The sequence below is a fragment of the Vidua macroura genome, chromosome 2, assembly GCF_024509145.1.
Source record: "Vidua macroura isolate BioBank_ID:100142 chromosome 2, ASM2450914v1, whole genome shotgun sequence".
NCBI classification, from domain to species: Eukaryota; Metazoa; Chordata; class Aves; order Passeriformes; family Viduidae; genus Vidua; species Vidua macroura.
In genome coordinates, this window is record NC_071572.1 from 92,383,709 (window position 1) to 92,400,106 (window position 16,398).

A 16,398-nucleotide genomic window follows, 5' to 3' on the forward strand; every position below is an offset into this window, starting at 1 on the left:
AGCAGCAAGGAAGCTGCCTTCTGAGCTGTCAGCTTCATCATTTTTAGCCTATTGGCAGCACCAGGATTTGAGGTTTCCTGAGCACTGTATAGGCAGTGTTAGGCAGGGAAGGTCAGTGAAAAGGCCTGGGAAGGGGGAGGAGGAACCATTGTCAGAACAGAGGCTGCACAGGGTAGGAACATTGCTCCCACCAGCAGCACCCATACAGCTTGGGAACACAGAAAAATAAAAAAAGAAGCTCCAGATGTTCTTAGGATGTCCTCCATGCCACCGTCACAGGAGCAAGCCACCTACTCTCTCCCCAAAAGTACAGCCGTTGAACACTGCCAGAGTTTGGACCAGGGAGATGTGTCAGGCAGCAGTATGGCGTACCAGTGTTGCTGAGGGAACGGGGATGGTGATGGGCCATAGGGTTAGTGGCCATCCACAGAGGGTGGGTGAAAAAGTACAGCCTGGTGCTTCCAAGTGGGGCCTGCAGAGCAGAGAAAGGCCCCTTGGAATAGCCTGGAGCTCCACACATCCCAGGGGTCCTTAGTCTGCAGAATGGGGACAGCTAATCTGGGCCCCAACTGCTTCAATTTACTGGGCTGCTCCTGTTGCACCTGGGTAGATGTTGACGGAGACATAGTCCGTCACACCCTGGACATTTAATTCCTTCACAGGGTGTCCTACCTGGGCTTAGGAAACGTTATCTTGACCACCCTCATTTGCCCTTTGGGGGTGCTCCAGCAGCAGGCAAGACAGCTTGAGTTGTACAGCTGCCCAGAAAGAGGCAGCTCCTCAAGGTTTGGGAAGGACAGTTGTTTAATACTGCTTTCACAGCTCAGTGCCTGGGAATCATCTGCCTGGAACGGACTTGTTTCAATAGCATTCTTTCAGAGGCACGCTGAATGTACTCTGATAGCTCTTTTGTCAAGAAGTGTATAAAAATAGCTGCCACTGGCACTGTGAGTGAGGCCAAAGACAAGCAATCGCCTGACAATAGGAGCAGGTGACAATAGCAGGAACCTCTGGAAACCAAAAGCTTTTAGTGATACAAGAGAAATCTTTCCCAAAAGAAAAGAGCTCCCTGGCATGATGGGGAGTAAAGTAGAAACTTTAAGGGCAATAGGTTTTGGAAGTTAAAAGAAACCCATAGGGGTTCTTAGGCACTAGAGTAGCACAAATAACCAACAGTGCTTCTTCCACCATGCTTTTCTGCAGGTACTACTTTAACTGATGTTTATTAGTATTGTCTTAACACAGCTGCCTGTGTGTGAGCACCCAGGGTCAGTTGGGCTGTCTAAGCATCAACCTACATGCAGGGCCCAGCGGCTCTCACGGTGGCTCCATCCCTCTGTGCCATGAGATCAGTCCATTTGAGTACCATTCACTATCCTCCTCCTTGTTGTATCCTGCTGGCATGTGCAATCTCCCTGATGAAAATTAAAGCAGCCTCTGAATGGATTATATATCTTTTAAGCAATTAAACAGTTGCAAGGCAGTGCAAAGCAGAAGCAGGAGCCAGGGCAATGGTTTGTGGAGACTGAAACATCCACACAGCTGCTTGCAGGTCTAAGGCTCATTTAAGGGCAGCCTGTGGTGGAGCACCATTCTTCTCCAAAACTTTTCCACTCCAAAAACCCAAGGGCCAAATCAAGACCACTTAGGTTTTAGGCCTGGCTGTTTAATCCACAAGCTGGGTTTTCAACACTGGCTATAGAGGGATATGTTCGAGTGTGGGAAACAAAATAGACTGAGGTAAAATAATAATTTCCTTTCTTCAAGACTGGAGTCCCTCACTGCAGGGAGGGTGGTGCATTTGCCCGTCTGCCTCGGCGGGGGATGCCCAGCAGGGTGCTTGCCCTTTGCTGTGGGACGCAGGTTGCATGGCCTGCCCAGGCTGTCCGCCAGACCCCTGGTGCCTGTGCCCGCCGGGGCCACCCCGCGCACTGGGAGTGGGGAGGGTGGGAGAAGAGGAAGGGGTACAACCCGGGCAGGCAAGCGGAGCGGAGAGGGCCGGACGGCCGCGGGGCGGTGCCGCCGGGGGCGGTGCAGCGGGAGCGGGGCGGCCGCACGGGCGGTGCCGCCGCCGGGGCCTTTAAAAGCCGCCGGGGCCGCCCGCTCCGGGCGCTGCCGGCCGAGCCGAGCGGAGCCGTGCGAGTCCTCCGGCTGCCGAGCCGCCTCTCCCATGCGCCTGCCCAGCATGTCCCAGCCCTTCCTGCTGGCGCCCATCGCCGAGTGCCCCCCGGGGCCGCCCGGCGCCCAGGTCCGCCTGGCCGTGCTGGGTGCCCGCGGCGTCGGCAAGAGCGGTGAGTGCGGGGCTGCCCGTCCTCCTCCCCTGCCCGTCCTCCTCCCCTGCCCGTCCTCCTCCCCTGCCCGTCCTCCTCCCCTGCCCGCCCGTCCATCCGTCCCGCCTAACGCGGCGCTCTGTGTTTCAGCCATGATCGTGCGGTTCCTGACCAAGCGCTTCATCGGCGACTACGAGCCCAACACAGGTGAGGCGGGGCGCGGCGGGGACGGGCGCGGCGCGGCCCCGCGTCCCGCGGCTCACGGCTCTCTGCTCCCCAGGCAACCTCTACTCCCGGCTGGTCCATCTGGACGGGGACCACGTTGCCGTACAGATCCAAGACACGCCGGGGTGCATTCAGGTACGGAGATATTTTAGATCAATCGGTTCTCCTCTGCTACCCAAAGGCTCAGCTTTTGAGTCCAAATTTCTTGCATGCCCAGACTTCGTCTCCTGAGACAGAGCTCAGGCTTTCCTTTGGACCCGTTTGATGGTACTGTGATACAGCCTTCATGCTTTCATGACCCAATGCCGAATCTGTGCTCTCTGTTGTACTGCAGGTGCAGGAAGACTGCGTGCAGGTGCTGGACTCCCTGTCCAGATGCGTGAAGTGGGCAGAGGGCTTCCTGCTGGTCTACTCCATCACAGACTACAGCAGCTACCAGTCAGTCCAGCCTCTCTACCAGCACATACGCAAGGTGCACCCCGATGCCAGGACTCCCATCATTATTGTGGGGAACAAAGCAGACCTCCTCCATGCCAGGCAAGTACAGGCAAAAGAAGGACTACAGCTGGCAGATGAACTGGGCAGCCTGTTCTTGGAAATCTCCACCAGTGAGGACTCCCAAGGTGTCTGTGATGTCTTCCAGTATCTTTGCAAGGAGGTCAGCAAACTACAGCATGCCGGCAGCACGGACAGGAGGCGGTCATCCATCATTCCTCGGCCCAAATCTCCCAACATGCAAGATTTAAAGAGGCGTTTCAAACAGGCTTTATCTTCCAAAGTCAAGTAAACCTCCCAATGACATCCTCTAGGACTCAATAGAATTTATTTTTGTAAACTTGTTAATAAAAATCTTTATTTTTGTACTAATGCCAGCAGTGTAGAAGTGAGTATGTCAAAGCTTGCAATTTCCTTGCTGTTCTCTCATTTGACTGGTTGGGTTATTAAAAAAAAAAAAAAGGGAAAAAAGCTGCATAGCAACTAAATAAACTAAATAGAGGTAGTTGGAAAGGGGGCTTTTTCCAGGAGGCTTTGATTCCATTTCTTTTTGGGGGGACTGGGATTTTCTCTATTAAGCTGCTCATATGATTTTCCTTGGAAGCTTCCATTTCCTGTTTGTAAAATGGGAGTGTTAATGATGTAAATCATTACCTGCCTTTATACAATGCTTGGAAAGCCCTTGGTGGACAACTTTGTAGGAGATAAAAAAAAGCTCTATTAAACATGAAAATATAAAAGTATCTGTAAGAATTCTGATTATAACAGAACTGCTTCCTCCCTCAAAGCTGCTGTTTCGCCTGCACCTGTAATAGCCTGAATGCTGACAGGCTGTTAGGAATGAGCTCAAATTTTTGATGTGCCTTAGAGATCTGTTCTACAGAATTAATCATTTGAGCCCCAAGCATTTAACAGGAGGGTTGAGTTTCTCCTACAGATTGCTGTGGAACAAAGTGCTGAGCAATCCACAGCAGAGGAGTGTGGGGGTTGTCTGTTGCTTTCTCTGGAGATGTGTGATAGAAAGGACTGATGCGTAGGACTTTTTCCCTGGACAGAAAATAGCTACATTTAAAAGGAATCACACCTTTATCTTCCCCAGAGTAATTTTGTAGCTATTGGAAACAGGTTTACTCTTACATCACATAAACTCTAAACCATACTAGAATGGGTTTTATTAACTGCTTGCTGGATGTCTGGGCATGGAATGTAGGTTTTGCCCTTCCAGTGTACCTCTGAATTATATATGTAAGAAATAAAACTACCCCATGCTGAGTAGAAAGTGTGGAAGTGGATTAATCTGTACAGGGGAAACTCGCTGTCCTCCCTCAAGTGCAAGTCCAGTAAGGTTTTATTTTATAAAATGTCATAGATGAGTCAAAAGCCAACTTCCTTCTTTCCTTGTGTTAGGAAAGGCAGGTAGGTGCTGTGCCTTGCAGTTAGTGGGCAGTCCCTGTTGTTTCTGATCCCTGGGCCTTGAAGCTTCCTGGGCCACCTTCACTCTTTATCTGCATCTGAATCTTCCTGATGGTGGTAACTGAGGGAAGGGGGACTGAGCAAGTTAAAGACAATGCTCTGTGCAGAAGCACCAGAGGCCTGTGTGAGCCCTGGGCAGAGGTGTGGGGTGCCAGCAGCACTATTGCCCACCCAGGCCTATGTGCACATCTCCAGTCCAGGCATGTCACCTGTATATCTCCTCCCTGAAGGCCCTGTGCTGCCCTAGCAAAGGGTACAGGGGAGCTGATACCCAGACCTGCAGGATCAGACTGAAACTGGGACTGCAAGCTGGGTCTAAAACTCTTGGAGCTAATTCATGTCAAAAACGTGGTGACAGCCTGGACAAACCAAAGTACTATTTAAACATGTTAATACAATACTTCACACATGTTAAATATTTCTTCACTCTGAGAGTTGCTCTGCCAGACCCAGGACTCTGGGCTTGAGGGGAGCAGGGTGATGGGGTCGGTGAGAATGAGCGTGTCCCTGGCAGACTTGAACTCACCACGTGGACCATGCGTCCATGGGGAAATTTGAAGAGGAATTGAAAAGTCACAAGTGGGATATTTGTGAAACATTTCACCATCTTGAAACCAGAAAACAAATTGTTTCCAAGAGAAAATACCACTCTGGTAGAGTTTCAGTTGTTTTTTGACCTGCAGCTTTTTTCTGTGGAAATTACTTCCTACTCATGTATCCAGTACAGAGTTTCACCAAGTAGTTGCTAAAGATATTCAGTGCACACATGGTACAAAACATGCTAAAGGGGCAGGTAATATTATTGGAACAAGTCTGCATTTCACCATGGTCCTCAATGGCCAGGTGAAAAATCACATTAGGCACTGACTTAGGCGCCTCCCGCTGCCCCTGGCAAAGCAGGAGCTTGGGTCCCCACTCAGGTACAGGGGAAGTTTGTGCAGGAACCAGCAGGCAATTGAGGGGCAGGGATGGGCAGGAGCAGGGGGATAAATGCAGTAATTTTCCCCATCTCTCTCTCTCTTTCATGGGAAAAAGCTAGAGATGGCTCTTGCTGCATAGGCACCCATGCTCAGGTCAAAGGTGCAAAACCTCCTGTCTCCACCCCATGCTTCTCATGCTGCTGGGCTGCTTCAGCCACATGTCAGGAACAGGATGAGCCCCTCAGAGATGTAATGGGGAATCTGGATGATTAGAGCATGCCAATGGCAGAGCGGGAGGGCTGCTCTGATACACCTCCAACTTAAGGTAGCAGTTGCTTTGGCCCACTCTGGGTAACACTTTTGGGTAGAGGTACATAAATTAGGCATTTATGCTGTTTTTCTGAACTTCCCCTGGCTGGCACAGATCTACTCTCACCCAGAAGTTTTCAACCCTGAGCTGACAGGTGAAGCGCAGGAAGAGCCTGCTGGCTCCCAACACATTTTACCCCAGCGTTTTCTTTGGTCCTGAGTGAGCAAAGAGGGGCACTCCAGGGCAGGGAGGGCAAAGCATCTCACAAGTACTAGCAGAGCAGCTCCAAAGCCTTGTTTCTCCTGGGCCATGGCAAATTATGCTTTCCCTACTGAATACTTGCCATCCCCAGTCTCTAAGCCCTTAAGACAAAGGAGGCAGGGTGGCTTCAGGAGGGTAAGTGGTGCATAGCCTGGCCTTTTCTCCTTGATCAGAGGAAAATATGCATCTGCCTCTTTCCTCCCACCACCTCCGCTATGAAACAGAATGATAGCAATTTTCCCTGACAAGATGGATGAGTGGGTTTTCAGAAGCAGGGATGTGTGCAGCATCACACACTATTATGGCTGCTACTACCTCAGCATCTCCCCGCTGTTGGACTATTTTGTCTACTTATCTCCAAGCTCTGAAATCACCCAGTAATGCATTACGGCTTCATGAATTTTAAAATAGCAGCTGCCATCAACCTGTTCTGTGCACTTCAACTCAGGAGCTGCACTTCCCTAGACAGAGATAGGGATGTTCTCTTCAAAAAGCTTTATGGATGTCCCCTTTATTTTCTGCCCCACTTGAGCACCTGGACCCAGGCTGCTTCCTCACTGTCTCTTGATGGGGGCTTGCCTCTCAGCACAGGAAATGGTCAATGCTGCAGCTTCATGCTGTGTTCTGTGGTTTGTTTGTATGAAGGATTGTGGACAAGGCAGACTGTGAACAAGGACTGTGTTCATACCACGGGCAAGAGTTAGGTTCAAGCTTCAGACAGGGAACAAAAATGAGATATGGATGGATGGATGGATGGATGGATGGATGGATGGATGGATGGATGACTGGAAACAAATCTGGATCCCATGCATGGATCTCCTGTAAAATGATTTTATTCCTGTAGGACTTCATTAGCTTTTGGTGAATGGAAGGTCTGAATAGATTCCAAATAAAGTCCTTTAGACAAAGGTGACCTTTTATGGCACTTGCACTTGGCACATGACCACTGGTGATTCACATTAATATGGCAGCAGGATCTCTTCAGTTTCTCCTGAAGTGAGGATCCAAAGTCCGTTGTCCTTCTAGGAGCAATATCTTTGAGGGTGATGCTGGTTTTGGGTCACTGCACTAAACTGTAGGCAACACTCCAAAGAGCTGTGTCTCTGAGGTACCTTCAGTGACATCCCTGTAAACCTTGTTATGAGTAGAGCACGGCTCACAAAACAGCAGCTCAGATTGGATTTGGGGTAATTAATGACAATTCAGATTTCCCTATTGATTCTCAGGCTTGCTCTTCCACCACTCTCCTCATTTCACGTATCTAAAAAGAAGGAGAAAGTAAAGGCTTTTTATTGAAAATGGTTTTGAGGGAATTGGTTAATGAAAATTTTTTACTACATTCAATGTTTGATGCTTTTGACTGAAAGAATAATAAATGTATATTGTGACTTGTTATGCCAGTGTATACTGTGGGGCATAATCAGCTATATACTATCTTCCCACATTGCCAAAAGAAAAATTAGGATATAGAGATTGAGCTTTCATTTCAGTGCCCTGTGATACTTGATTTACAACTGAAAAGCTGTGTAGTGAATTTTGCATAATGATTATAGAACTTCATAGATGTCATAGCTGATGTTTTGAAAAATGCGCTTGTTTGCTATCCACGTTTTTCCTTTGTGATAGAAAATAACCAGCCCTAGGAGCAATCCTTACCAGGGACCCTCATGGTATGAGCTTCTGTATAGAGGTGGCTGCTTCAGCCCCATGCTCTACCCTTTGGGCTTTGCTGGGCAAGTCTTTGGGCAGAGGCACCCACATACCCAAGCTTGTGGGGTCATGGTTCAGCAACTCTGTTTTGCTCTTGACCTGTGCACAATATTTCCATTAAAATGTATCTGTCCAGGAAATTGCACAATGTTATTTGCCAGCCTACATTACTGGGAAGCAGTAATTAATTCTTAAAGCTGGAATATTTCTCTTCTAAGGTATTTGGCTCTTTCCACATTACTAAAAATATCCTCTTCTCAGGTTTCAAATGGTCCTTGTAACATTTCCTAGTAATTTTATTCCTTGAGATGGTTAAGCCAATATCAACAAATATTGTTTCTGGGAGGAGCTCAGAGCAGAGGGGACTACACTCTCCCTCAGCTGAGGCAATGAGGTGAATTACAGACTCCTGTCCTGCAGCTGGTACTTCCTTCCACTCCTGCAAACAAATCCCTGAGCCAGAAAAGTAATGTGCCTGTTGTTTGGGGCTTAGAGCCTGAACCCTTTCAGGAGCCTTTAAGAGATTGGTGGCTTGATCTGAACCATGCTCAGCAAGCAGACCTCCCAATGCTACCATTTCTTTTTGGTATTAGAAGTCCAAATGTCTCTTTTAACCCTAGAAGACAGATCTGGCAGAAGCCTGAGGAGTGCAGAGAACATGAAGAAACCATAGCGACGGCAGCATGGTATTGGCAGCCTCTCAGGATCTGAAGCAGATAAGGACGTGTTGCCTTCCTGTAGCAAAACAGCAGGCAATAAATATGGATGTGATTTGGCTGATTTGGTTGAAAACTCACTGGTTGCACTCAGATGCTGAGAAAGAAAAGGCCTGGCTGTCACCCCAGCGTGCCCAGGGCCAGTGAGGAGGGCAGCTGCTCCTCCAGGAGTTGGCCCTGGGTCCTGCCTGTGGCTCGGGAGCCTGCCCTCACCTCTGAGACTCCTCAGCAGCTTCTGAGTAAAGCATGCACTACAGCCCAGGGAAAGGGGATATGCCTGAGATACATAATTTTTTCTCCTCCACAGGGAGAAACCACCCTGCATCGTGGGGGCACCTTGGTCTGTGCTCCCCAGCAATGAGGAGATAAGTCCACAGTCCAGACTCACAGTATTTTTTCATTCTGCACCATCTCTGAGCCTCTGAACTGAGCTGGGGAAAAGCTGGCCTGGGCTTTAGACATGAAGTAACCACTCCATCAGTACAGGCAGGAGGAGCATTTGAAGATTTTATATCAAAATTATGATTTTTTTTACCCTTTCTCTAACGCCTCATGTCTCAGACAGCATATAGAGGCTAAACCAGAGAGCTCTGCTTGGGTTTATTGCTTTCTTCAAGGTGCCCAGTATCCCACTCAAGTGGCAATGTCCCTGCAGATTAAAGATACTTAAACACGGCATTAGTTAAGAAGGAATTTTTACATCTGCCCAAGTGCTGCTCACATATGGCCAGTTAAAAAGCCTCCTAATGGGCTGGTTTGTGGCTGTTGTACAACAAGGCTTTGGCTGTTATTACAATGTGCAGATGAGCTACAGCACCTGCTCTGTGCTAGGGGCTCCCCATCCCTCAGCCACACAGCAGGGGGAAAGATGCTGTATTATTATAAGGAAGGCCTTGGGAAAGCACTGGTGCTTCTGCAGTGAGTTCAGTCAGGTGCAGGTGGGCTCCATTTCCCTCAAACAGGTACCAATAAGTGATCTGCTATTAAAAAATGTTTATAAAATGTCATATCTGGATGCTCATGTTTTTTCAGCACATAGCAAATGGATGCAGATGGAGTGTGACTTCTGGTGACCCTTCAGTATTTAAACAGGAAGATGCAAACATAAGGGTTAGCTTGAGTCTCATGTGCCTCTCTCATGCCAATGATCCTGCTGTAGAAGAGCCTATCTAGAATTAAGGGTTATAGGCAGGAGGCAGAGGTTGGTGCTAATTCAGGCTCTTACCTTGAAGATAAAATATGCATCTGGTTGTTGAGGTGACTCCTAATTTTAGCTCTGGTGTTGAATAATGGAATAGCATTAGTAGTCTGATGTAAATCTGTCCATATTCCTTATGCAAAATTACCACCTTGCGAGTGAAACAGGCTTCTTTGATTTTGCCTGGATGCTGAAGAACAGTGCACAATAAATATGCATTCAATTAGCTTAATGTGAGTGAACGAAGATGTATTGCCTAATATAGCTGCAATTCCAAGAACTGATGCATCAAATGCAATGAATTGTTTTCCGAGGCTTTTGATTATTTCAGGGATTTCTGATCAAGCTTGCTTACAAGGCATTACAATCTGTTTGTCTGTGTTAATGAGACCTTCAAATATGAAGCTGCTAAAATAAAAGAAAAACATTAAGCAGAACTGAGTTATTTTAACCAGGCTGGTGAGCTGTCTTGCTGGCTGCATCGTCCTCTTGCATAGTGAAGGAAAAACACAGGAGGAAACTGGGAATTTCAGGGGTCCCCCCTCATGTGGACAGAAGAGAGCAGAGGTAAGGAGATGTCAGTTCTGCTTCCAGCCACACCACCCAGGCACGTGCCTGTGTCTTGTACAATGGGAGCTGGTAATTATAAAAGCTTCTTGCTCACCTGGAGGCAACACAATGGGCTCCTCCCACTGCTTGTGCCCTTCTTGATCTTCAGCATCCTCCCAGTAGGGAGCTGAGCTGGCAAACATGACTTAGACACTGGGGAAGTTCCTCCTGGCAACTGCCTGAAAGTCTCCATGGTTGTGCCTATGCTTCCAGCTCTAAGAGAGCTGGAGACTGAATCCCAGTCCTGACATCCAGTGGACTGGTCCATACCCACTCTGCTAAAAGCTGATTGTCCCTAGATTAGGATGGTCTACATGAAATAATATTCAGTCTTGGGACTCTTCTGGGCCCTCTGGGATACTCAGGTCCTTAATGATATTTTTTTCCCTTTTTTTCTTTCCCCCTGCAGTTCAAAATACTCCAAATTATTTGAGAGCTGTGTTTGAGCCCATAAGAGTGGTATTTTTAGCATGCAAAACAGGCTTTGTGTTTTTCATGAGGCTCATGGAGGCATTTTAGAGTGCAATGCCCAATAAGGTTCTGTTAAAGGCTGTGTGGGCAGGACCTAGCACCACCCCATCCATGCTCTTTGGGGAGACATCTTGCAGGAATGAGCTGTTCCCAGGGCAATGCTTGGAGGGAGCTACCTGAGGCCACTCACAGAAGAGATAGGCAGTGTCAGCTGGAGTAGGTGGGCAGAATTCCAGCACAGGGGTCCACTCCTTCAGGTCCCTGAAGAGACAAACCCATTCACCTCAGTGAAGATCAGGATTTTTTCCTATAGCTTGCCACTAATGTAGAGAGTTTGATTCCATTATCTTTGTCATCCCTCTTCATGCAGATTCAGGCTGATTTTAGACCTCTGCTAAGCCACCTCTTTGCCAGACTACCCAAATCCATGTCCCTCAGCATCTCTCTGTGGCTCATGTGGTCTAGGCCACTGACCATCCTGTGGAGTATCTCCAGTTTCTCAATGAACTACTGAACTGTTGTCCCTAAATGGGACAACACTTCTGGGGCAGATTTACTAGCACTGAGTAGAAAGGGAACAATAACTACCCTTCAGTTGTGCTGAAGTCTCATAGCAAAGCCCAGGTCCTTCCCTGCATGGCTGTTGTGTAGGCAAAAGGATGCCATCCTACACCAAAGCAAAGGGTTTGCACTGCTGTCGTTAAACTCCATGGGATTTCTATTGTCACACATCCCAAATTTCTCAAGGTCTCTCTGGACTGCCTCTGCCAGCTCTGCCAAATGGAGATGGCTGTCATTACTTCTAATCTATTACCATCTGTATATGTGCTGAAAGTGCCCTCTGTGTCATCAGCCTGGTGACTGATGAAAATATTGAACAATATCAACTCCTGTGTCATTCCCTGGGGTCCTCTGATCATTACTGGCTGCCAGATGGCCCATCACAACATTGATTATTATTCTTTGACCTAATGGTCCAGCTAATTTTTGATCCAGCTAATTTTCAATCCATCTAACAATTTGTTCATCCAATTCATGTTTGCTCAGGTTTTGCATGAAAATACTGCAGGAGGATTTCCAGCTATCAGAGCTGTTTCTGATCACTGGGAGGTTCTGATAATGGACAGCAGCCATGAGGTCACATCAGCACCCTCAGGTGAATCCCACCTGCTCACCTGAATCCCAATACTTAGAGCTTCTCAAGGCAGACCTTCATCTGTTCCTCCTCTTATTCGTTGCTCCCCTTCTTGTCAAATCATGCTGGATCTGTAAGGTGTGGGAGTAAGCCCTGCCAATGAAATGTATGCAAAAAAAAAGCACTAAATGCTTTGGTCTTTTTGCTTATCATCTTGTCAATAGCTTGGCTCACACATTTGATGATGCACTCACAATTTCTCCACATTTGCTTCTGCTGCTAAGACACGTGTAGCATCCATCCTTCATGTTTCTTCTTGTGCCATGCAGACTAAGCTCCAGCCAAGCTTTGTCCTTTCTGATATCATCCCAGAGTGAATGACCAATGCTTACAGGCTCCTTTCGGTTGCCTGCCTATGCTTCCAGTTGTTATCTCTTGTTTTGCATGTCAGTTAAGTGAGAAGACACTTGCTCAGACAAAATGCTGCACAAGGGGATAGTTTGCTCCTAAGCTGTCATTTTCATACTCCCTGGGCCACTGTTACTCTTCTCTGATCTTCCAGGCCTTCAGCTGGATTTAGGGCGTCAGGTGACAGGCGTTCCCCCTTGTCATCCCACCTCCAGACTGCAATCCCCCATGTGTTTGCACTTTGGGTCCATGGCATAAGCTCAGATCTCACCTAATTTCTGAGAAGCACAGGTTTAGTGCTGAAGAGCCCTCCTGCCTGAAGGAGTTCAGCTCTATCTCTGTGGGGCTCGTCTTGTCTCCTTCATGTCAGCTGCAGAGAAGACAGCAAATAATGGATATAAGCTGCAGCACAGGGATTTAGGCCAGAAATTTGAACATAAGTTTTAAGAGTCTGGGCAGTTAGGTCTGGAAAAGGAGCACATCAATCCCATACCATCTCACCCTTCAGAACTTTTTAAGAAGAAAGAGGAAGGCAGTGGAGTTAGGTACTACTGCACTGGGTCTGGAAAAGCTGGATGAATTCCTAAGCCCTGCTTTGCCCCAGTTTTTGGTCATCTCTTCAATGTACCATCTTGCTTTGTTCAGCTGTGAGTCTCTGCCAATTTCAGCTCCTTTCTCCACATGACCAGGTCCTCAAGGGCTCTCTCTGGCCCTCCCATTTTCTGGTCTAGAAAAATGCATTTCATTCCTTCACTATCAGGAGCTCCATCTCTTCATGGTTTGGAAAACAGTGAAGCCATGCTAGTGGGTGCCTGTGAGCACACAAACTCCTTGGGGAAAATGGCTGTTAACCCTCCCCTGGAGAATGGGGCTGAAAGCTGCCCACTCACCCATCAGCTCCTTCCTGGAGGACCCAGAGAAATGCAGGGAATGTGCGCTGCTGATCTTGAAAGGGGGCTGGAAATCGAAACCAGAACAAGTCTCCCTGCTGCATGGCTTCCCAGCACCAGCACTGGGAATACTACTGGGTGAGATGGAACTGGAAACGTCCCTTGGTCTGTTGGAGCAGCTCCCATCTAGCAGGGAACCCATGCTCTCAAGCATGACTTTGAGCAGTGGCTTGAACCCAGCCAGGGAGCATTTTAGATTACTTAATTTAGGGAATCACTCAGCAAATACCAGGAGAAACCTGGTATAATTATCATAATTTCCACTCTCAGCAGTAATTAGTTTTGTCCTCCCCATGTCAAAAAGCAACACAGCTGTGGTCATGTGGTCAGGACACTTTCTCCATCTCCAGCTCAGCAGCATGCCATGGCAAGGTTGCACCGCCTCATCCGTCGCTATCAAGTGTGGAATGCGGGGCTCTGTACTCACTGCAGAGGAAAGCCCTGGTGCTCAGGGTGCAGCTTTGCTCCCCAGGGGAGGCCCCAAGGGCTACCACCCCTGCCTGTGCTGCCCACCCTTGTCTTCACCAAAAACTTCAGCCAAACCTGGGCTGAAGCTCTTCACATCAGCATGTGCATTTCCAGAAAAAAACAGTGACATCCAATCACATCCACTCTTCCCCAGCCCTCCTGCAGGTCAGGCTTAACCCATGGGAGCCACAGTTAAGGACATTCACAGACATCCCAAGTCACAAATCTCTGCCCCAGTTAGCTAAAACAAGATGTTAGAAAAACAAAACCACCCCCAAACTTCTGCGTTACCTAATGAAATTGGCCTATTCTTTGATGAGCTTGTGCAATGTGCAGTTTCACTGCTCTCCAAAAGTGATTTATAACCCATGGATGTTCACTGGTCTGTTTTAGTTCCCAGTCAACACTCAGAAATTGCTGCAAGCAAGGTGGGATGTAGTTCTGGTGTTGGGATGGTGTTTGCACACTGCAAAGGGTGGGAATAAGGAAGATGATGTCTGTTTTGGGGGGCAAGTATTGTGCATATAACAGTGTGCATTCAAGCAGTACAACACAACTGCTGTAATAGTTTATACTATTTAAACAACATTTGAAATGGGGAAGCCTCAGAAGGCCTCTTGAAGATTGTCAATACCAATTTTAGTCCTAAGGGCACTTTGTGGCATCAAAGGCCATAATGAAAGATTTCCCAAAGCAAATGGAAACTTGGAAGACTTTTATATCTTGTATTTTTTTTCTATTTCTTATGTTCCTTTTCTTCTCCTGAAAAACTCTATATACAAGCAGGTAGTCTGAGAGAAGATTTTATTGCTAACAACTACAGAGAGTGTCTCCTGTCTGAAAAACAAAGATAGATTCATGTAGTCTTTGCTGCTGCTCTCAAGAAAATGTCACTTTCCTCACCAGAAAGCAAAGCCCAGCTAGATTTTCTTACCAATTTTTCTAAATTATTTCTAATGTTATAAATTTTTGCTTTGACAGCATGAGTCCTGTGGTGTGACTTTTACTTTAAAATCCTTGTCTCCTGGAGACAAATCTCTCCTGTCATTCAGTGCAAATTTCTGGCCTTCACACACTAAAAGAAAAGTGATGGGCTATGATCTAATGTGACCCAAAGGTTCAGAAAATTAGAGAACATCCTGAGCTCCAAAGCTTATCTTTTAAATGATATGATTTTTAAATCAATCTACTAATGTGGAGACAGAATTAGGAAAGATAAAGGGTGGTTTGTGGTGATTTTTCTCCCTTCTCCAGCTTTTCTGTACTTTAAGAAAATGGTGATGCAATCCATTGGAGTGAGTTAAGGAAAGTGGTATCAGCCAAAATCATTGAGTCATGGAAACCTGGGAACTACAGCTCTTTAGAGTGCCAGACAGGGGTTGGTGTGCTTTGGGAAAGGAAATGCTGGTTACTGTACATCATCTGCTTGCTCTCCTGTTGCCCTCTTCCTCCAGGATTGAGGAAATTTGATTGATTCATCCCTTATACTTGTTGGAAATGTTGCTCACTGGGGACTTTGACAACTTTGTTTAATCTCCCTGGGGCTGTGCTTGAAAGCTTGAGCAAGTTGCTGCTATCAACAGCTCTAATTTGAACCAGGCCCTTGTTACTATCAATCAGCATGGAGCAGAGGGTTGTGCTCAGCGAGGAGAGCCGAAGCAGACAGCTGAGGGAGGAAGAGTGCAGGAAGCAGGAGCCTTGTGTGCACAAGCCTTAGCTGGGGGCTGCTGCCTGGGGCAGATCCCACCAAGGAGGAGCTACTGACACAGCTTAGTCCTGACTCAGTGAAATAAGCCTCTAGAGAGGGTGGGATGTGGGCATTAGTCCTATTTCCTGAAATGAGCTCAATAAGTACTTATAGGCATCAGTGATATGTGAACAACCGTGGGAGGCTCTTACTCCAGGCCTGGTAGGATCCATCTCCACCAGAAATTTATAATGCTCAGAAAAGTCTTCCTGAGTCTTATTTCCCTCTGTGCACAGGTAAACCCCGAGCCCAGGAACCTCAATGCACCTTCTGTGGCAGGAAGTACCCTTGGCTGTGTGGTGGCCCAGTGTGGGGATCTTGCTGTCTGTCCCCAGCCTCACAGAGACCAGCATGAGGCAGCTGAAGCTGAGCACAAAAGAAAGAGCACAAAAGAAAGTTACAGAGTCTTTTGTAAGTACTGTTTTTTTCCTGTTTTCCAGTGTATAAGAAATACATAGTCTCATTTTGTTAGCATGGACTGGTTTTGGGTGTACAATGCAGTGTTAAACCTCTGCTGAGTTCTGTGTAAGTAACATTTTCTGCTGAGCTCCTGATCAAGCAGAAGCACTGGCTCCAGGCCTGCTGGGGACAACTCCTGGTCCTCTGTGGTGGGGTGCAGAACCACACAGCCTGTACTGCCTGCCCGTCCCTGTCCCCATCCCCATCCCCGTCTCTGCACCCCTTGCTGGGGTTCTGCGTCTCCTCCCTGCCCTTGTTTTTACCAAGAGAGAGGACATCACCTCTCCAGCCCAGGCAGAGCAGGGTACCCTGTCCTCCCAACATTCCCAAATGTGAGCTACTGGGGTGGTGGTATTTTTTGCTGCATAGGCTGGTGTGGAGGATTTTTTCCCCCTACAGAAGGAGATGAATGGAGGATCTGGTGGGTTAGCTTGTAATTGGATTTGTCTCTGCTGCAGTGGCCTGAATGGGTGATGGATGGTCCAGCCAGGTGAGGTGCTGTCATCTCCTGCTAACTGACCTCTCACGCATTTTCAGAGGGAAGGGTCTCACCAGAGCATCCTCCAGGAGCCT

The 16,398-nt window shown here is 47.7% G+C and overlaps 1 protein-coding gene across 1 annotated transcript; it reads left to right on the forward strand.

Annotated features, from left to right (window-relative positions):
* The first annotated feature begins 2,127 nt into the window (after positions 1–2,127).
* RASL11A (RAS like family 11 member A) lies at positions 2,128–3,363 on the forward strand. The gene is made up of 4 exons (XM_053970434.1): positions 2,128–2,291; positions 2,421–2,477; positions 2,551–2,630; positions 2,830–3,363. The coding sequence occupies exons 1-4, from the start codon at positions 2,171–2,173 to the stop codon at positions 3,280–3,282; spliced, it is 711 nt and encodes a 236-aa protein (XP_053826409.1). The 5' UTR covers positions 2,128–2,170; the 3' UTR covers positions 3,283–3,363.
* The last annotated feature ends 13,035 nt before the right edge of the window (positions 3,364–16,398 follow it).